Source organism: Orbicella franksi, chromosome 5 (genome assembly GCF_964199315.1).
Source record: "Orbicella franksi chromosome 5, jaOrbFran1.1, whole genome shotgun sequence".
In the NCBI taxonomy this organism is placed as follows: domain Eukaryota; kingdom Metazoa; phylum Cnidaria; class Anthozoa; order Scleractinia; family Merulinidae; genus Orbicella; species Orbicella franksi.
The window spans coordinates 11,396,587-11,419,412 of record NC_138149.1 but is presented as its reverse complement, the minus strand read 5'-3'; the positions used below and the strand labels follow the sequence as shown (position 1 = coordinate 11,419,412).

Here is a 22,826-nt window from a genome sequence, read left to right as displayed (position 1 = left end):
GCTGCTTCCCGCTTGCGAAGACAAACTAGACTATTGTGTGGACATTGCGATGAATATTTATCGAGGGCAGCTTTCTGGAAACATCGTAAGGCTTATTACGATGTGCAAAGATGATAGGGACACCATGGAAAATGGGGCAAAGAGACAAAAGGGAATATATTGGTTGAATTATTGAGAAATAAAAACGTTTATGTCAGGTACCATTTTCTATCAGTCATCCTAGCCCTGGATTTACCCATTTTTTTCGGGCCCCATTTTTCCGAGAGGAAATTGATAACAGGAAGAAACGGATTGATCACGACTAGCTGCGACGCATTCCTCGTTAGAAAGGAATATACCATATTTGCGCTAGTTTTACGATTTTGCGAAAAGTATGGCTTGATACAACCTTTACATAAAACGTAAATAAGCGTAAATGTGACTAGACACATTCATGCTAGCTTTTCAGCAACTTTACATTTGGTTTAGTAAAATATAACTTTGCGCAAACTTTACGTGGCGCGTAAAGGAACGTAAATCTTTTCAACTTTAAGCTGCATTAACGCAAGCTTTACGTCCGACAGCGTAAATCTACCTTTGCGTGCCTTAAAGAGCATGTAAAACTGGCGTAAAGCTGCGTAACGAACTTTACGCAGATTTACGCAACTCCGTAAGTCTCCGTAAATCTCACCGCGCGAAGTGAACTGACGAAACTTAACACCAATTGAAAAGGGAAGGGAGGGCGGTTAGCAACGAATAGTGGAAAAAAATAGAGAAATAAATGAAACAAGCAGCAAGAAGTCCTCTAAATTTTATGCTAGGTAAGATTTACAAGCTGCTGTCATAGGGAAAGCAAAAAAAATAAGAAAAAAGAAATTAAATAACAATCAGTAAATAAATAAATAAAAACTGTTTGATTTCATTAACACTGTTTTCATAAATCCATACATATATATATTGACTGTCGACGTGTAGACCGCATGAAAAGTCAATCATATAAGTTTGCAAAGAATATCCCCTCTCCTTCTCATAATAACATGATTGGCTTTTCTCGTTTTTTTTTTTCTTTTTTCCAAATTGAGAAGTATGTATTCTTGTTACATATGAATGACGTACACCAATGCGTCATTGCAACGGGCGCACATTAGCCCAGTATTCATTTAAGGCCTTTGCTATTTTTATTGGCAGGTCGACGCGAGGCGCAACTTTATTGCCTAGAAAGCTCTGGAGAAGGGGAGAGTGCACAGGATGCTCAACAAAGTTGTGATAAAAACATCGTTTCCGAGGATTGCGGGGAAGAAAACATGGTGTGTGGAGTGGGAAGTTTCCAGACAGAAGACGGCTTTCAGTTTAACCGTGGATGCTAGAGAAGAGAAGGATTTAACGAATACGCAGCTGAATGTGCAGCCAACACTAAAGGAACGTGTGTTGTAGCAATGTGTGATACCACCAATTATAGTCCTGATGAGCTGCCTGTAACTGGTGCTAATTGAAGGCAAATATTTGTTTGAAAAGTTCGTGTTAAAACAGAGGAAATAAAATTGCTGAAGGTTCAAACGTTTTTCTTTTAATTTACCTTAAATCTTCTAATTTTATTATGAGGTACAAAATCGTAAGGCCTTTCTAGAACTATTACTAATCTTCAGTAGTTTAAAGATCCTTGCATGATATTAAAACGCAAAATAATATCACTAGAAATTCAAACAATGTGCAAAAAAATACGTAGCAGGGCACTTTGCTTACTCAACAAGAAGCAGTTTGTTCTATCGCAGCAACTCGTCCATTTCAAATGACAATGCAAGCATAATACAACCACTAAATTCCTAAACAATTCTCTATGTGTTCTCTAACAAATACTCATTCTTTTCATTTTGGATATTTAACACGTTACGGAAAGACAACACCTTGCTTCTTAATTTTCTGAAATTACTAAAGTGTTGTTTTCCCTTTATTGTTGGACAGTGTATGAATTTACTATTCATTTGTGATTACTTCTAAGCTTCTCTTACACATCCCTAATATTATGTCCAAGTCTATAAAATAAAATAGTAGACTCAAATGAGGCGCATCCATTTATAAAATTATGGGTGCAAAAGCCTTTACGGATACATATTGATACAACTCTGATGTATATAGAGTCCGGAGAAAAGCATTTCCCTACAAACTCAGAGTTGGCCAGTCAGCTATTTATATTTAAAAAGGCAATAAAATTTAGCAGTCTCGTAATAACGAATCGACAGAGTCGCCCCATCCTTCTGGATAGATGGACTGAACAACCTAAGAAGTAAGACAAAACAACAATGTTAGATATTATCGAGAATGACGTTTGATCACTTTATTAAGTGGCAGTCTCGCTAAAAGCGGTCCACTCGACTTCGGGACCAAAAATAATTTTCCTTCATTTTTTGTCAGTGAGAATGGTTTGACACATATATATAACAAAGCAACTTATTATTTTCCAATCCCTTATTTTTGCTTTGCTACGAGCCAAAATTGAATTTCGGCTGAACTGAGGTTGCTGACCGTGATCAGAAAGGTAAAATTCACCGATTTTGTGAAGCGTGCTACGTTGCCTAAAATGCAGCTCACGGAATTTCGTTTTCATACGAATTTTAAAGTACATTTATTACTTTGACTGACGAATTATGGAAACTTTTCGAAAAATTCTAAGCTTACCAGCGAGGCTGGAAGACACCCTACTCCGAGGCCTTTGATCACCTACTACAATTTAGCCAAATTTGACGGGGAAAATCTCAAAAGTTGGGTCTAAATGAAGCCTAAAAACCACATCACAGTAAATTTCATACCTTAATAAACCGTTCTATAAGTTCAAACCGGTGGGTATCTTCTTGGATTGCACGCGAGAACAGATTAAAATCTGCCACAGTCAGTGCGTTTACATAGCTATCGCTCGTGTCAAAGCTCGTTTGCATAACCCTAGCACCCGGTGAGTGGGGGTGTGCACTTCCCAAAACCCTTACCCTCTTTATGACCAAAATCTGCGATTTTTGCTACCCTATTTATGACCTGACCAAAAATTCGATAGCCTATTTATGACCGTTGCGGCTGACACAGTTGCTTTAAACATAAGTTATAAAGAGCTTTTGTTGAAGGTCTTATTGATAATGGTGAAAAAGTAACTTCTGCTAAGAAACATACCCAATTCAAGACTAGAGTGCTAAAACCATACCCAATTTTTAACCAAAATGACCAAAATCGATACCCTATTTATGACCCAAACGGCTGAAGAACCCTACCCTTTGAGGCTTCACATACAGATACCTAAATAGTCCATATAAGAGAGTATCCTCCTCCTGGGTAATGGGTCACGTTACAACTTGTGTGACATTTTGACGAAGCCGGTGCAGCTTTTGTTGTATAAACGGCCCGATAAACGGATCCCGAAGCTTATTTTATGCGCTGTGCAAGATACTAAAAGACAAGCATCAAGCATAAAACAGAAGTAAAGCCCATCATTCATCGAAAAACATAGTTCCATTCAAGCCTGTCATGTTCATTCAGGTTCATTTCCCAGCGATGCAACCGGCAAGTGTTTGTTGTTGTTGTTTTTCAAATTAGGGCATATAGCCCTCAAGTTTCCAGTAGTCTTGGCAGTAGTACTGGATTCAGTTGCCATTAAACGGTAAATGAAAACTTACGATCTTCTTCTTCTCCTTGTGCTACCTCTGCAGCAGAATTTATTGAAGGGTCAGGACGACGGCCACGTTTAATTTCTACAGACCGGCGCCATTATTTACTTTTGGAGTCTCGCAAGTCTTGAGAATTGATCAACTTTAACGCAACCTTCACCTCAAAACTGGATCTAGAGTGTACACAAGTATTAAAGGAAGCTATTTGCCACTACGCAGAAGGTTAACAAACGAACCTGAACGGAAGAAGATGTATTTTCACCGGGTGCTAGGGTTATGCAAACGAGCTTTGACACGAGCGATAGCTATGTAAACGCACTGACTGTGGTAGATTTTAATCTGTTCTCGCGCGCAATCCAAGAAGATACCCACCGGTTTGAACTTATAGAACGGTTTATTAAGGTATGAAATTTACTGTGATGTGGTTTTTAGGCTTCATTTAGACCCAACTTTTGAGATTTTCCCCGTCAAATTTGGCTAAATTGTAGTAGGTGATCAAAGGCCTCGGAGTAGGGTGTCTTCCAGCCTCGCTGGTAAGCTTAGAATTTTTCGAAAAGTTTCCATAATTTGTCAGTCAAAGTAATAAATTTACCTTAAAATTCGTATGAAAACGAAATTCCGTGAGCTGCATTTTAGGCGACGTAGCACGCTTCACAAAATCGGTGAATTTTACCTTTCTGATCACGGTCAGCAACCTCAGTTCAGCCAAAATTAAATTTTGGCTCGTAGCAAAGCAAAAATAAGGAATTGGAAAATAATAAGTTGCTTTTTATATATGTGTGTCAAACCATTCTCACTGACAAAAAATGAAGGAAAATTATTTTTGGTCCCGAAGTCGAGTGGACCGCTTTTAGCGGGACTGCCACTTAATTTCCCGTGAAGCTATTGCAAAATTCATTTCATTGCGCGAACAAAAAACAGTGTCCTGGCGACCACAAAGGTACAGCGCAAGTATGGTAGTATTTTGCAGCATAAGTTTGCGCTTTTGAAGACACGTTTTATGAATTGTGTCAGTTAATTAGGCTATTTGAGATTTTCAAAAAACGCAAAAGTATTGTTATTTGTTTAAGACAAATAAGACTTCACCGAGTTGAAACTTCAATATTACTTAGTTTCCAATTGTATCATCTCAACATTAAAAAAACACTTAAGTACCTTTAGCTATGTTGAAGTTCATCTAATCGCCTTTAGCCAAGTCCAAGGTAACATCATCACCGATGAGTACAAATGGAGCCCAGTGCTTCACTTCGCTAAATTTCTCAGACTCTCTCAGACACTTCATGGCGTGGTTCAGAGATTCACTGGCACTTCTTCCTTCTGCTAAGTGAAGGTAGAAACTCTTCATGAACTCCTGAGTGGCATAGTCGTCAATTGCCCACAGAGACACAACAACAGAACGAACACCGGCACCCAGGAAGGCTCGTGCAATGCCAACCACACCCTCAGCCTTAATCTCACCACGGCCACTATGGCAACAACTTAACACAACCAGTCCTGCTCGCATTTGAACTCTCATCACGTCACTCATTCGTAGCACGAAGTCTTCTTCAACAGGGATCTGAGATGCTCGTGTAGGGTTTGGTGCCAAAGCAATTTCTCCTGTTTCCATTCTACCATGTGCTGCAATGTGCACCAATGCAACTGAGGGGAGTTTTCTCATCACTTGAGCTTTTGTTGCCTCTTTTCCAGTGAGGGGAAAAGTGTTGAGTATTTTCCCAATCATCTGTACTTCCATCTTTGCAAATGGCAGCTGGTGTAACCTTTTACCACGATAACAAACTTGCTCTACGCATGGATCTCCCACAAGCAGCGCCCCAGACTTCTTGTGGTAATCTGGTGAACAATCTCTGATCAATTTCAAACTATTCAATGACGGAATGACCCGGATTCTGAAAGACTCGCTTAAGAACTTCGAATTAGAATCCATCAATGCAGCATAAGGAGCCAAGCACAGTGGACCTTCGGGAACAAATATCAGTTCATTGCCATTAACCAAATCTATGATGGGGCTAATGATGACGTCATACAATGTTCTTAAAGGATTGGTATCTGAGTGCGTTAGTTGGGATATGGTCTGATCCCTCTTCTTTGACAGGTCTCCCCCGCTTTTCCTATCCAGTGAACGATCCTCGCATTTCACACCTCTACTGACATCATTTTTTTCACGAGCATTGTTAATTAAAGACTCCAACACACTGCTCGCATTTTCCTCCGAATTATTATCGCTGAGTTCTTTTCTTCTTAACTGAACATCTTTTCCATTTTGAATAATCCAGAAAATTATTTCTCTTTCGTGGACTGCCAAAAAGACTGTATCTGAAAGGAGGCAACTTAATGTGTCGCAAGTCATTTTTTTCCCAGTATGTGGTGTTTCAGTTTCGTACTTTGAATTCATAAGATCTGTTAAAGCTTGTGCACGTCCTTGCTCAACAGCGAACAAAGCCTCAACTACGTCACCTTGTTTTAAAATCAAACGCCATAATCTAGTATAAACCATATTATTCACATTGCGGTAACTAATTGTCCACTCATCTTTGCCTTGCAGATTCTGCCTAAGATCATTGAACAATCGGACGCTAGAATGATAACAATCAAGAGCCATCCTCATAGAGCATTGAGATTCAAGACAACTACCAAGATTAGCATACGACATTCCTTCTCCAGCCCTGTCTCCCACTTCTTTGGCAATTTTTAGACGCCGTTCATGGTATTCGATGGCTTTTTTGAAATCTCCCAGACAGTGATACGCGTTGCCAAGATTACCATACGAACTTCCTTCTCCAGCCCTGTCTCCAACTTCTTTCGCAATTTTTAGACGCCATTCGCCGTACTCGATGGCTTTTTTGAAATCTCCCAGACTGTGATACGCGTTGCCAAGATTACCATACGAACTTCCTTCTCCAGCCCTGTCTCCCACTTCTTTCGTAATTTTTAGATGCCGTTCATGGTACTCGATGGCTTTTTTGAAATCGCCCAGACGGTGATAGGCGTTGCCAAGATTAGCATACGACCTTCCTTCTCCAGCCCTGTCTCCCACTTCTTTCGCAATTTTTAGATCTAGCTCATGGTATTCGATGGCTTTTTTGAAATCTCCCAGACTGTGATAAGCGTTGCCAAGATTAGCATACGACCTTCCTTCTCCAGCCCTGTCTCCCACTTCTTTGGCAATTTTTAGATCTAGTTCATGGTATTCGATGGCTTTTTTGAAATCTCCCAGACTGTGATACGCGTTGCCCAGATTAGCATACGACTTTCCTTCTCCAGCCCTGTCTCCCACTTCTCTCGCAATTTTTAGATCTAGTTCATGGTATTCGATGGCTTTTTTGAAATCTCCCAGACTGTGATAAGCGTTGCCAAGATTACCATACGAACTTCCTTCTCCAGCCCTGTCTCCCACTTCTTTCGCAATTTTTAGACGCCGTTGATGGTACTCGATGGCTTTTTTGAAATCTCCCAGACGGCGATACGCGTTGCCAAGATTACCATACGAACTTCCTTCTCCAGCCCTTCTTCCCACTTCTTTGGCAATTTTTAGATGCCGTTCCTGGTATTCGATCGCTTTTTTGAAATCTCCCAGACTGTGATAAGCGTTGCCAAGATTAGCATACGACCTTCCTTCTCCAGCCCTGTCTCCCACTTCTTTGGCAATTTTTAGATCTAGTTCATGGTATTCGATGGCTTTTTTGAAATCTCCCAGACTGTGATGAGCATTGCCAAGATTACCATACGACATTCCTTCTCCAGCCCTCTCTCCCACTTCTTTCGCAATTTTTAGATGATGTTCATGGTATTCGATGGCTTTTTTGAAATCTCCCAGACTGCGATGAGCGTTGCCAAGATTACCATACGACCTTCCTTCTCCAGCCCTGTCTCCCACTTCTTTCGCAATTTTTAGATGCCGTTCATGGTATTCGATGGCTTTTTTGAAATCTCCCAGGCTGTCATAAGCGTTGCCAAGATTAGCATACGACCTTCCTTCTCCAGCCCTGTCTCCCACTTCTTTGGCAATTTTTAGATCTAGTTCATGGTATTCGATGGCTTTTTTGAAATCTCCCAGACTGTGATGAGCGTTCCCAAGATTGCCATACGACCTTCCTTCTCCAGCCCTGTCTCCAACTTCTTTCGCAATTTTTAGACGCCATTCGTCGTACTCGATGGCTTTTTTGAAATCTCCCAGACTGCGATGAGCGTTGCCAAGATTACCATACGACCTTCCTTCTCCAGCCCTGTCTCCCACTTCTTTCGCAATTTTTAGATGCCGTTCATGGTACTCGATGGCTTTTTTGAAATCTCCTTGACGGTGATAGGCGTTGCCAAGATTAGCATACGACATTCCTTCACCAGCCCTGTCTCCCACTTCTTTGGCAATTTTTAGATCTAGCTCATGGTATTCGATGGCTTTTTTGAAATCTCCCAGACTGTGATAACCGTTGCCAAGATTAGCATACGACCTTCCTTCTCCAGCCCTGTCTCCCACTTCTTTCGCAATTTTTAGATGCCGTTCATGGTATTCGATGGCTTTTTTGAAATCTCCCAGACTGTGATAAGCGTTGCCAAGATTACCATACGAACTTCCTTCTCCAGCCCTGTCTCCCACTTCTTTTGCAATTTTTAGACGCCATTCGCCGTACTCGATGGCTTTTTTGAAATCTCCCAGACTGTGATACGCGTTGCCAAGATTACCATACGAACTTCCTTCTCCAGCCCTGTCTCCAACTTCTTTCGCAATTTTTAGACGCCATTCGTCGTACTCGATGGCTTTTTTGAAATCTCCCAGACTGCGATGAGCGTTGCCAAGATTACCATACGACCTTCCTTCTCCAGCCCTGTCTCCCACTTCTTTCGCAATTTTTAGATGCCGTTCATGGTACTCGATGGCTTTTTTGAAATCTCCTTGACGGTGATAGGCGTTGCCAAGATTAGCATACGACATTCCTTCACCAGCCCTGTCTCCCACTTCTTTGGCAATTTTTAGATCTAGCTCATGGTATTCGATGGCTTTTTTGAAATCTCCCAGACTGTGATAACCGTTGCCAAGATTAGCATACGACCTTCCTTCTCCAGCCCTGTCTCCCACTTCTTTCGCAATTTTTAGATGCCGTTCATGGTATTCGATGGCTTTTTTGAAATCTCCCAGACTGTGATAAGCGTTGCCAAGATTACCATACGAACTTCCTTCTCCAGCCCTGTCTCCCACTTCTTTTGCAATTTTTAGACGCCATTCGCCGTACTCGATGGCTTTTTTGAAATCTCCCAGACTGTGATACGCGTTGCCAAGATTACCATACGACCTTCCTTCTCCAGCCCTGTCTCCCACTTCTTTGGCAATTTTTAGATCTAGTTCATGGTATTCGATGGCTTTTTTGAAATCTCCCAGACTGTGATGAGCGTTGCCAAGATTGCCATACGACTTTCCTTCTCCAGCCCTGTCTCCCACTTCTTTCGCAATTTTTACACGCCATTCGTCGTACTCGATGGCTTTTTTGAAATCTCCCAGACTGTGATACGCGTTGCCAAGATTACCATACGACCTTCCTTCTCCAGCCCTGTCTCCCACTTCTTTGGCAATTTTTAGATCTAGTTCATGGTATTCGATGGCTTTTTTGAAATCTCCCAGACTGTGAGACGCGTTGCCAAGATTAGCATACGACCTTCCTTCTCCAGCCCTGTCTCCCACTTCTTTGGCAATTTTTAGATCTAGTTCATGGTATTCGATGGCTTTTTTGAAATCTCCCAGACTGTGATAAGCATTGCCAAGATTACCATACGACATTCCTTCTCCAGCCCTGTTTCCTACTTCTTTCGCAATTTTTAGACGCCGTTGATGGTATTCGATGGCTTTTTTGAAATCTCCCAGACTGCGATGCGCGTTGTCAAGATTAGCATACGACCTTCCTTCTCCAGCCCTGGCTCCCACTTCTTTCGCAATTTTTAGATCTAGTTCATGGTATTCGATGGCTTTTTTGAAATCTCCCAGACTGTGATGAGCATTGCCAAGATTACCATACGACCTTCCTTCTCCAGCCCTGTCTCCCACTTCTTTCGCAATTTTTAGATGCCGTTCATGGTATTCGATGGCTTTTTTGAAATCTCCCAGACGGTGATACGCGTTGCCAAGATTAGCATACGACATTCCTTCTCCAGCCCTGTCTCCCACTTCTTTCGCAATTTTTAGATCTAGTTCATGGTATTCGATGGCTTTTTTGAAATGTCCCAGACTGTGATAAGCGTTGCCAAGATTACCATACGAACTTCCTTCTCCAGCCCTGTCTCCCACTTCTTTTGCAATTTTTAGACGCCATTCGCCGTACTCGATGGCTTTTTTGAAATCTCCCAGACTGTGATACGCGTTGCCAAGATTACCATACGAACTTCCTTCTCCAGCCCTGTCTCCCACTTCTTTCGCAATTTTTAGATGCCGTTCATGGTACTCGATGGCTTTTTTGAAATCGCCCAGACGGTGATAGGCGTTGCCAAGATTAGCATACGACCTTCCTTCTCCAGCCCTGTCTCCCACTTCTTTTGCAATTTTTAGACGCCGTTCATGGTATTCGATGGCTTTTTTGAAATCTCCCAGACGGTGATACGCGTTGCCAAGATTAGCATACGACATTCCTTCTCCAGCCCTGTCTCCCACTTCTTTGGCAATTTTTAGATGCCGTTCATGGTACTCCATGGCTTTTTTGAAATCTCCCAGACTGTGATAAGCGTTGCCAAGATTACCATACGAACTTCCCTCTCCAGCCCTGTCTCCCACTTCTTTCGCAATTTTTAGACGCCATTCGCCGTACTCGATGGCTTTTTTGAAATCTCCCAGACTGTGATAAGCGTTGCCAAGATTACCATACGAACTTCCTTCTCCAGCCCTGTCTCCCACTTCTTTCGCAATTTTTAGATGCCGTTCATGGTACTTGATGGCTTTTTTGAAATCGCCCAGACGGTGATAGGCGTTGCCAAGATTAGCATACGACCTTCCTTCTCCAGCCCTGTCTCCCACTTCTTTTGCAATTTTTAGATCTAGCTCATGGTATTCGATGGCTTTTTTGAAATCTCCCAGACTGTGATAAGCGTTGCCAAGATTAGCATACGACATTCCTTCTCCAGCCCCGTCTCCCGCTTCTTTGGCAATTTTTAGATCTAGTTCATGGTATTCGATGGCTTTTTTGAAATCTCCCAGACTGTGATGAGCGTTGCCAAGATTACCATACGACATTCCTTCTCCAGCCCTGTCTCCCACTTCTTTCGCAATTTTTAGATCTAGTTCATGGTATTCGATGGCTTTTTTGAAATCTCCCAGACTGTGATGAGCGTTGCCAAGATTACCATACGACCTTCCTTCTCCAGCCCTGTCTCCCACTTCTTTCGCAATTTTTAGATCTAGTTCATGGTATTCGATGGCTTTTTTGAAATCTCCCAGACTGTGAGACGCGTTGCCAAGATTACCATACAACCTTCCTTCTCCGGCCTCTCTCCCACTTCTTTCGCAATTTTTAGATCTAGTTCATGGTATTCGATGGCTTTTTTGAAATCTCCCAGACGGTGATAGGCGTTGCCAAGATTAGCATACGACCTTCCTGCTCCAGCCCTGTCTCCCACTTCTTTCGCAATTTTTAGATGCCGTTCATGGTATTCGATGGCTTTTTTGAAATCTCCCAGACTGTGATGAGCGTTGCCAAGATTACCATACGAACTTCCTTCTCCAGCCCTGTCTCCCACTTCTTTTGCAATTTTTAGATGCCGTTCATGGTATTCGATGGCTTTTTTGAAATCTCCCAGACGGTGATGAGCGTTGCCAAGATTACCATACAACCTTTCTTCTCCAGCCCTGTCTCCCACTTCTTTCGCAATTTTTAGACGCCGTTCATGGTATTCGATGGCTTTTTTGAAATCTCCCAGACTGTGATACACGTTGCCAAGATTACCATACGAACTTCCTTCTCCAGCCCTGTCTCCCACCTCTGTGGCAATTTTTAGACGCCGTTCATGGTATTTGATGGCTTTTTTGAAATCTCCCAGACTGTGATACGCGTTGGCAAGATTACCATACGACATTCCTTCTCCAGCCCTGTCTCCTACTTCTTTCGCAATTTTTAGATGCCGTTCATGGTATTCGATGGCTTGTTTGAAATCTCCCAGACGGTGATACATGTTGCCAAGATTACCATACGAGCTTCCTTCTCCAGGCTTGTCTTCCACTTCTTTCGCAATTTTTAAATGCCGTTCATGATATTCGATGGCTTTTTTGAAATCTCCCAGACTGTGATACGCGTTGCCAAGATTACCATACGACATTCCCTCTCCAGCCCTGTCTCCCACTTCTTTGGCAATTTTTAGATGCCGTTCATGGTATTCGATGGCTTTTTTGAAATCTCCCAGACGGTGATACATGTTGCCAAGATTAGAATACGAACTTCCTTCTCCAGCCCTGTCTCCCACTTCTTTGGCAATTTTTAGACGTTGCGCATGGAACTGGATGGCTTTTTTGAAATCTCCCAGACTGTGATGAGCGTTGCCAAGATTACCATACGAACTTCCTTCTCCAGCCTTGTCTCCCACTTCTGTGGCAATTTTTAGATGCCGTTCATGGTATTCGATGGCTTGTTTGAAATCTCCCAGACGGTGATACATGTTGCCAAGATTACCATACGACCTTCCTTCTCCAGGCTTGTCTTCCACTTCTTTTGCAATTTTTAAATGCCGTTCATGATATTCGATGGCTTTTTTGAAATATCCCAGACTGTGATACGCGTTGCCAAGATTACCATACGACATTCCCTCTCCAGCCCTGTCTCCCACTTCTTTGGCAATTTTTAGATGCCGTTCATGGTATTCGATGGCTTTTTTGAAATCTCCCAGACGGTGATACATGTTGCCAAGATTAGAATACGAACTTCCTTCTCCAGCCCTGTCTCCCACTTCTTTGGCAATTTTTAGACGTTGCGCATGGAACTGGATGGCTTTTTTGAAATCTCCCAGACTGTGATGAGCGTTGCCAAGATTACCATACGAACTTTCTTCTCCAGCCTTGTCTCCCACTTCTGTGGCAATTTTTAGATGCCGTTCATGGTATTCGATGGCTTGTTTGAAATCTCCCAGACGGTGATACATGTTGCCAAGATTAGCATACGAACTTCCTTCTCCAGCCCTGTCTCCCACTTCTTTGGCAATTTTTAGATGCCGTTCATGGAACTGGATGGCTTTTTTGAAATCTCCCAGACTGTGATGAGCGTTGCCAAGATTACCATACGAACTTCCTTCTCCAGCCCTGTCCCCCACTTCTTTGGGAATTTTTACATCTAGTTCATGATACTCGATAACTTTTTTGAAATCTCCCAGACTGTCATAAGCGTTGTCAAGATTAGCATTTGAATTTCCTTCTCCAGCCCTGTCTTCCACTTCTTTGGCAAGTTTTAGATGACGTTCATGGTGCTCGATGGCTCTTTTGGAACCTGTCAGATGTTTTGAAACGTTGATATAACAGGTTCCTTCTCCTGCGTTGGTTTTCAGCTCTTTGGTAGTTTTCGGTAAAGAGTTGGTATTTTCCTATCAGACAAAAACGCATGTCAGTTAATGACGAAATCTTGAATATCGACCCAAAATATTTACAAAGTGCTATTTTCGGGATTTATAAAGCTGAAACTATCAATATCATTCCAAAGCAAAGCTTTGGTGGTTAAACACTTCTTGGTCTAGCCTGCACCAATGAACTGGTGAAAGTCTTGGGAATCTTTTTTTCTGATGATAGTGTTGACAATGAACGGAAAAGCTTTACTAACAAAGTGGATAATCTTAAGACAAAACGTGCAGCTGGGCGTTGGCGGAAACTTTCTCTGCTTGGGCCGTGCTTGATTGCAAATACCCTAGGATTGTCTCAAATTCTTTATTCGGCTTCCATGGATGACACTACAAACAAATACGCATCTCTAATCCAGTCGCTACCTTTCCAGTTCTTATAGAAAAACAAACCAGATAAAATCAAGAGACAAGTTTTATATCAGGACTATGGCGATGGTGGTTGGCGGTTCACTAATGTTTAAATTACGTTTAAGTCCCTGCACTTAGCCTGGATGTAGCGTCTCCTCAAAACTGATGACAAAGAAGATGATACTTGGTCAGCAATTCCAAAATTTTATTTTATAAAATGTGGCGGTCTTTTATTTTCTCTTACGCTTCAACTATGATGAGAAATTTCTAAAGGATTCAGACATGCCATCCTTCTACAAGGATATCTTGTTTTCTTTCCTGGACCTAAAAAGTGTTTATAACTCTGAGGATGAAAAAGACATGATTCTCTTTGAAAATAAAGTGGTCCTCATTGACGGGAAGATCGTTTTTTTACCATGATTGCGTTGAAAAGGGTGTCCACGGTGCATGATGTAATTGACCGCCATGGCTGTTTTTTACCATTTGAACAGTTCCAACAGCGTTATGGAATTAATTGTAATTTTTTCAAATATTTCCAAGTAATCTCTGCGACCCCGAGCACCTTAGGGAGAAAAGAGCCAAGGAGCGTGCTAAGCCTAATGTCAACATTTTATCCGGCGGCAGCCTTATTTCAATTATCTTCACTCTTAACCATCGACCTCTAGAAACTTAGGTCTGAAGACTATTATTGGCTTTTTCGCGATAAACGGAAGTATCAGGCCACTGGTCCAATGAAATGGGATCGCAACTTTCCTCCGACGGCTTTCTCATGGAGCCAAATCTTTAATAGAGTGCAGGCTATTTGTGAAGAGAATCAACCGAGAGAATTTTACTTTAAGCTTATCCATCGCATTGTCGCTATGAAGACAGAGCTCACTCTCTATGGAATTACAGGCAATAATAGATGTTTCTACTGAGGTAAGCCTGACTCAGTTCTTCATACATTTCATAACTGTAGTACGACATTTTATTTTTACAATCGGCTGTAGAACTGTTTCAGTAAAATGCATAACACCTCAATATCCCCGGCAAACTACAAATTATTGTTTGGTATGGCGTGTGAAAAGGACAATAACAATGTTAGGAAATTGAATATCTGTTTATTATATGCTAACTGTTATCTACATTATCACAAGGTAAATGAGAGGAATCTTAACTGGATTGAATTTACTACGAAAGTAAATTACAAGTTAAGAATAGAAAATCAAGTTTCTGGTATTCTTTTATGATGCTTTTTCGCATCTTCTGTCCTGTTAATACTTATAAAAGACATTAGATTGATAAAAGGATATGTCGTTTTAAAGAAAAGGGTGATATATTGCTAGAATAAATGTTAGATTAATTAAAGGATATGCAATTTAAAAAATAAGACTATTGCTGTTACGAATGTAAAGTTCCTTTAAATAGCTGTTAAGAGTGCCTACCTGTAAAAATCAGACAAATTCTTAATTTCGCGGCAAGGGTCGAAAAGTCGATTTCGCTTATATTCTTATGGTAGATAGGCTAGGGTATGACAAAAACTACTGGATAGTTTTTTTTGGCAAAATATCCTTTTATTTCAAAGAAATATGCAAATTTCCAAATTCCGTTAAAATCGCCATTTGACGCACCATTTTATTAAACAAGTTTGAGAGCCTCGCATGCAAAACCACATCATCCTTCCGTCTTTAAAACACTCAAATATCTTTTTGCAATGTTTAAATGTGTACTGGGTTGATTTTAGGGAATGTAGCGTTGTCTTTTGGTGCAAAATAATTAAATTTCGAAGACATGTATTTCATTCACTTAAAAGTACTTCGTGAATATAATAAATTTTCACCATGTGCGAAACCTTCAAATGGATTAAGCTTCCGGTGGTTGAATCGCAGGATGGTCTACAGATTCTTGTAAAAATTTCTTTGGGCAAATAATTGTGAGCGACGCGAGAGCTTTTCAAAGTACGTTAAAAATGCAAATATTTGACCATTCCCTCGTCAAATTTCAATTTACGGGTTAGGCGTATATTTTAGCATGCGCGACATGACTTGACCTATAATAAGTTGAAATAGACACAGAGCTGAAAATTTCGATAATGTTCTTACCTTATTTGTAGTAAAAGGCTGGTCCAAAGCCGATTTGACGTGTTTTTAGTCCATCTCTCACCATTTGTCGTACGTAAAGCAGAAGTTTGCTTTTGTCTACACAAGGTTAACGTCCGATGTACATCGCCTACTGTCAAGCTATTATTGGTCGAATACCATGAATCTGTGACCATCTTTCTGCGCATATGAACATCACTGCATCTAAGTCAAAAACGACTGAATCATTTGTAGATAGCTGCTTGCTTTGCACTGCGCCAAAATATTACTTCTGATCGATTGCTGACCATTGCTGATGAGCGCGTCGGCGCAGCACAATCTTACAGCCGTTATTTGTTCGTCACGCAATGCTGTCACGGCATATGCTGCTCATTTTGATCTATTTTGTATAGAGCACTCTCAGGATAAGTGAAACAATTTAATCATTGTTCATCTGTTTGTTCATATATATAATAATATGTGTATATTTAAATAATCGTATTCTATAGTGTACGTGGCCTCGGTCCAAATCACGTTTGTTGTACGTTCTGATGTTTCAGACAACAGCTGATAAAGCTAGTGCCTGTACTCACTAGAATTTTAAAAGAAATCGCCATAAACAAATTATAGATCAATGAAGCAAGAACTAGCTGAAATAAAAATAGGAAATCACAACGTGCCTCATTCGTGAGAAAAACAGACTAAATTTAATTAGTAACTACGTTAGTAAACAAACCCTGGCCATGCCATTTTATTTGGCGTATTTTTGCTTGCTTAGTGGCGAGGCATTGGTATGTTTGTAACAGAAAATAGAGGACTGGTGTCAATACAGTCCAAAATTATTGTCAGTGAAATATTGTAAATAAAACACCCATTGACCGGTCCGTTTACCTCCGCGGCCACCATTTGGTCGTTCCTATAAGGGTTTCATTATCGTCTTTATTCCTATTAAGCGGCCACCCAAAATTTAACAACTTTGCTTTGAAAAGGGCGATGGCAGATAACCGTCTGAAATTGAAGGTGCATGACGAGTGATAATTCAAATACACGTCTATCATGATTGTCTTGAATTGTCTCCATGTTCACCAAGAAATTTACAACCCGATAGTGAAATATTAAATATTCAAGGTACATCAACCTCTATTTAAGCGGCTAGCCCCATTAAGCGGTCACCACCCATTTCCCCGAGGGTAGCCCACTGTATTACATGTAAACCAAAAATAATTGCACAGCGCGAAAAGACCTAGGTATGAGTTTAGCGTTACAGTATTACGCAGGGCATGTAGGTAGCGGTGGTCGAGTAAAAGATAAAAACAGGGGCAATGGTAAACTATTCATTCTTTTCATTTCTTAATTTAATCTCTTCCTACTCAACACGACTGGGTGCTCCCAGTGGTTCCAAGCCTTACGGGGCCTTAGGATTAGTATTAGGATAGAAACTGTCCTACCCCTACCCCCTAAAATGGGATGACAGCATTGCGTGATGAACAAGGAACCGCTGCAAGCAAGCATTTAAGCCATCAAACCATGATGATCAAACGTAATATTTTGGTGTAGTGCAAAGAAATTAAAGCAACTATCTACAAATGACTTAGCCGTTTTTGACTCAGATGCAGTGGTGATCATATGTGTCGAAAGAGGGTCACAGATTCATGGTATTCGACCATTAAATAAGTTGACAGTTGGCGATGTACATCGGACGTTATGTAAACAAAAGCAAACTTCTGCTTTACGTGCGACGAATTGTGAGAGAAACACGTCAAATCGGCTTTGGACCAGCCTTTTACAGCAAATGAGGTTAGAACATTTCGAAACTATCAGCTCTGTGTCTATTTCAACCTATCATAGGTCAAGTCGTGTGGCGCATGCTAAAATATACGTCTAACCCGTAAATTGAAATTTGACGAGGGAATGGTCAAATATTTGCATTTTTAACGTACTTTGAAAAGCTCTCGCGTCGCTCACAATCATTTGCCCAAAGAAATTTTTACAGGAACCTGTAGACCATCCTGCGATTCAACCACCGGAAGCTTAATCCATTTGAAGGTTTCGCACATGGTGAAAATTTATTATATTCACGAAGTACTTTTAAGTGAATGAAAAACATGTCTTCGAAATTTAATTATTTTGCACCAAAAAAGACAACGCTACATTCCCTAAAATCAACCTAGTACACATTTAAACGTTGCAAAAAAATATTTGAGTGTTTTAAAGACGGAAGAATGATGTGGTTTTGCATGCGAGGCTCTCAAACTTGTTTAATAAGATGGTGCGTCAAATGGCGATTTTAACGGAATTTGGAAATTTGCATATTTCTTTGAAATAAAACGATATTTTGCCAAAAAAACTATCCAGTAGTTTTTGCCATGCCCTAGCCTATCTACCATGAAAATATAAGCGAAATCGACTTTTCGACCCTTGCTGAGTTATTTTCCATTTTTATGGACAGGGACTCTTAAAAGTAAGTAGGGTAAAGAAGCTGTCTTGTACTGCAAGTCGTGTTAATAGCTCTGTTGTATTGTAAGTAGTGTATGTAGCTTTTATGTTATTGTTTTAGTGTAAAGTAGCAGCAAAAGTATTGTAAAGTGAAAGCAAACATATTTAAGCGAGTAAATCAAAACCAAAGTATATTAATTTTGCCCTGGGATTGCGATGGCTTTCTTTGAAGTCTAGAATTACAAAATATAATTATGCTGCCAATTATTCCAGGGTGCTGCCAATCTGTACTCTTCTTCCGTATAACAGTGGCTGGTTACAATATTAATAATCTTAATGTTTTACTGCCTTGACATAGAGGAGAGACGTCAAAATGCTTGCGTTTTGCTGGATGCGGCCTTAGTATAGTTTAACAATATAGTTACATAAAGAGTGAAAAAGTTGTAAATATTAAACACAAGGTAAGATAATATATATGTACTCGTTACAATATAAAATAGTCAAGAAACGGCAGGTAACAATCTACAATCTTGAACATAATAAAATAAAAGATTAAACCACCACTTCCCCGTAATCACTGATGAACTGGCCCTAAACCCGAAGCGCATCATTTTTTCTATCAATAAAATGGGGGCGAGGGGTGGTCTTAATTTTTGATTTAAATTGTCCAAGAATGTACGTGTTGAAGTAGTATGGTTAGCAATAGTTGCTCACAGTAGAAACCATGCCTTATCGCATTTTCAAACAGCGAGAAGAGAGGTGAGAATGTGATGCGGAGCGGAGTCTTGCCGAAGATCTTCATACATTTTCATACATCTTCTCACTTGCAAATTGACGTAAAGATGAGCACAAACGTATCGCAGAATGGATAACCGCCTTAGTTTTCATTCTCTATCTCCTCGATACCGTAAAAAAAGATGGCGGACGATGTTTATGTATATGCTTATGATTTCAGCAGCACGTTTTCACTTGACATAAGCATAAGCATAAGTTCTCCTAAGTTTGTTGCGTTTCCATTTGACAATGACATCATGAACTCGAGATTTCTATCACGTGCTTGATGACGAGGGCTCAGCCCAACTCAGCTATCACGCATACAAACCGAGAGCGAATAATCTAATTGCTTGAGTATAAATATACAAGTTGTTAAAAAAACTTGAAGTTCTTTTCACAGGCACTTCAAAAACGTAAAGAAGCGGCCGCCATTTTGTTAACAACCACAGGCTGCAAGAGTACTCGCACTCTTCAATAGAATAGATATTAAGTAGCGTAGTGAATAAGAGAACAACATTAGTGATAGAATGCTTGTATATTTATAGAGAAACCGGATACAAACAAAAAGATAATCTTTTCTATTTCGTCTTATGTTAATTTTCAAAATGTAATTTATCTTTGCTCGAGTCATTGTTATACCTTAACAGCTCTTGCTAGCTCTTTGCTTCTAGTGAGCAATAGAAGTATATGTTTCACCGCGCATTTTCGTACAAGAGGTTTTTTGAACAACATATATCAAGTTCGGCATTATTTAATCTCCCCTTTAAAGCCTAGAATATATTTTCCTCTAGCACTACTTACCTGGCCCTTCACAGAGTGAGTTTCGGGATTGCTCTTTGCTTCTTGTAATTTAACTCGATCTCCAACACACTTGGCTCGTAAATCTAGTAATGTCTTGTTAGTCTTGTCAATCTGCTTAAAGTTAAGGCACATGACATAATTAAAATATAACGGGTCAAGTGACTGATTATTCCCCAGCTTGGGGAATATCCGAGTGATGTTTCCCAATTTTCAAAACTGGGCGTGTTACGAAAAACATTTGAAGGATAATAGACACAATAGCCTACATTTGGTAAGACAATATGCTCGGATATTTGTCAACGGACATTATATGTTCGTTCCGTGGACAAATATCCGAGCATATCTTCGCGCCCAATGGAGACTGTTGTTATATGTACTTAGAAATATTTTTAACTACTTATATTTATTTTATATTATTTTTTCCAAGAGGTCACGGTAACGAATCCTGCTATCTGATTAAGTTTTTAGCGCGGTCGGGATTTTCCTATCTCTAACTACGGTCTCGGTAACGTTTTCATATCGGGTGATATCGTCGTGTTGATCAATCTGAAATGAGATGGAAGACATGAAAAATCTAGGGATCGCAATGAGCCGATTTAAAACTATCGTATAATGCGTACTTTCCGAGAGTAAGCAAACAGGTATAAATCACAAAAATTAATTAGCAATAAGGCTCGAGGTAGCCTGCGAACGCAGACGTATTTCCGGCTGGCACTTGTCTCCGCCGAAAAATAACGTCCGCGAACCCGAGCCAGGAAACGATTTGTGTGGCGTAGAAATTGTTAGTCAATCACAGTTTAGCTCAAATAGCCCCAGAACTACTGCGCGAGGTATTCCCCGCGAGGAGAACCGAGTTTCATTCTATCATGGAAACTGATTGGCCAAAGAGAAAACAAAAGTCATTACGTCACAAATTCGTTTCCTCGCTCGGGTTCGCAGACGTTATTTTTCGGCGAAGACAAGCGACAGCCGGAAATACGTCTGCGTTCGCAGGCTAGGGTCGAATCGGCCCCTTTTATTCGTAAAATTAACGGAGGTGAATATGTATCCTGTCTAGTTGATCTAGCGTTACGCTTGCATTACAATTGTTGGGTTGGGCAGTGGATTCCTTCGCACAAGTGACACGAGACAGCCCAGGCATGGGGCCTTTCAGCTCACTATACGGACCTCCCAGCCAGTAAACAACATATGTACCTTTGCGAAAAATTAATTTATCTAGTGCTGTGTAATAAACTAAAAATTGGTAAGTAACACGGGCGGGCAGAAATTAATGTAAACTAGCACACCTAACAGGCGAAGAATGCTGCACACGGCCTAGTTATCCATTGAGTGACTTATTTCGTGACTGTAAGAAACAAAGGGTATTTTTTGTAGGGAATTTGAATGAGAATTTGGCATCTTGCAGTACAAAGGGATTTGACCTCACGTGAAAGTTAGTGTGAGAAAAAAATCACATCTTGGTAAACACTTAGAAAAATGGTGGCTCTTTTGATCTGAAGAAAAGGCAGCCTAGAAATAGTGAGTAGATAAAACTACACACTTTAATCTCTAAGTTGTTTTGTAGGTTGCCAAGCAACTGAGCGTATAAAAAGTGGATTTCAAACTCTATATTCTTTCCTACAACGATTCTTCCTTTAAGTCAGAAATGGCTACTCGTTTCTCCTAATGAGAATTTCAATCAAGTTGCCCCTTAAAGTAACAACTCATACTCCCAAGACTGTACAATGGAGAAGGGTTTGATAGAAGCCTCCTTAGGGTTTTGCAATTACAATTTACTTTGAAAGCATTGTGACTTTTGTAAATAGCCTGAAGCTACCATAACCACAGCTATAAGGCTTCTTGATGCCCTATTATGCTTAGCGCGATTCTAGCGGCATATATATAAGGCAGAGAGAACACAACTTTTTGTAATTTATCCCTTGACAACTTTCCCTAGAATCCCTAAAGGTAACATGATAGTTCCTTTTTACAGCTGGCAAAAAACATGAATAATTGATGTTATAAAGGATACTGCCAATCCCTTCTCGCACCACGATATGGCGTCAACATAACATTGTAGGTGCTCACAAGCACTTGCACCTACGACAAATAATTTAATATGAGGTCAAAAAATAATATCTACAATGCACAGGTGAAAACATCCAAAACCTGATTTATTCTTGTAAAAAGCCATATTCGTAATTTGGTATTGGACTCGAAATAGCTTGCAATGGAGGCTCATGCGAGGGAATATCGTTGAAAAGATATTAATGTCATTTGCATTTGAAGAGCTCGATACGATAGCTGTCGACTTAACAAATTGAAGCCCGTTTTTCATGCGTCTGTCCTGTTTATGATCATGAATTCCGTCATAACATTATCAAAATAGCTGTGGATCCACGAGGTAGGAGCCGAGTGGATCCACAGTTTGTTGTCAATGACAGAACAGACGTATGAAAAACTTGCGTCAATACTTTTTTTATAATAATAAATTGTCAGATTGTCCGCTCAGCCGCTTTTGCTTGTCGCGTCAACGTCGCATAATTCATAAATTCAGGCGTCTGTTCGCTTATTGACAATGAAAATTAGCCAACGAGCGCGCGATAATTTCTTTAGTTATTGTAAAGTTCATGCTGTAAATCAGTTGAGTCAAGGATTTTACCTGTTTCTATGGCCTTAATCAAAGTTGGTTCCAAATTGACGGCAGCCGTTGCATCATTCAGGGCCTCGTGGAAATTCCCTGAGTAATAGAACCGAGAAAACATTTCATGCACAGTAGAAGAAGAAGTAGCGAAAAAGTAAAAGCGATAAGAGCTCACGAGGTTGTAGAGATATGCAATGTGCGTGTCTTCTTTCAATGCTCAGTCCCCTATCAATTTGGTGGCACGCAACGGATCTGTTCCGATCCTTGAAATACGAATGACTCCCGATAACTCAAAGCTCCAAGAGCACGTTATGGAGAGTCATCGGATGATGGGAACAAACGACCAGGCAGTAGGGAATAAAACGGTTGTGTTTAATCAGGTTTAATACTGAGAAACAGTAAAACTTGAACCATTCTTCGCCAACAGAGCAGGGTAAAATAGATCTGAAGGGAATAAAATAAGACAAGCTAAACAGCAGACCAATAAGGTTTTGGATTAGCATCGCTTGAAGCGAGCTGAATTCAACCTTTGTCACCGGTCGTCTTAGGTCGATAGTAGGGACATTCCAAATACAATTAACA

The 22,826-nt window shown here is 40.5% G+C and overlaps 1 protein-coding gene across 1 annotated transcript; it reads right to left on the bottom strand.

Moving 5' to 3' along the window:
* Positions 1–757: 757 nt before the first annotated feature.
* Positions 758–22,678, bottom strand: LOC145488736 (uncharacterized). The gene is made up of 6 exons (XM_081467660.1): positions 22,263–22,678; positions 21,633–21,700; positions 19,622–19,732; positions 11,214–13,172; positions 4,785–11,094; positions 758–2,256 (listed from the first exon to the last, which is right to left on the bottom strand). The coding sequence occupies exons 1-5, from the start codon at positions 22,363–22,365 to the stop codon at positions 4,807–4,809; spliced, it is 8,529 nt and encodes a 2,842-aa protein (XP_081323786.1). The 5' UTR covers positions 22,366–22,678; the 3' UTR covers positions 758–2,256; positions 4,785–4,806.
* Positions 22,679–22,826: the final 148 nt, after the last annotated feature.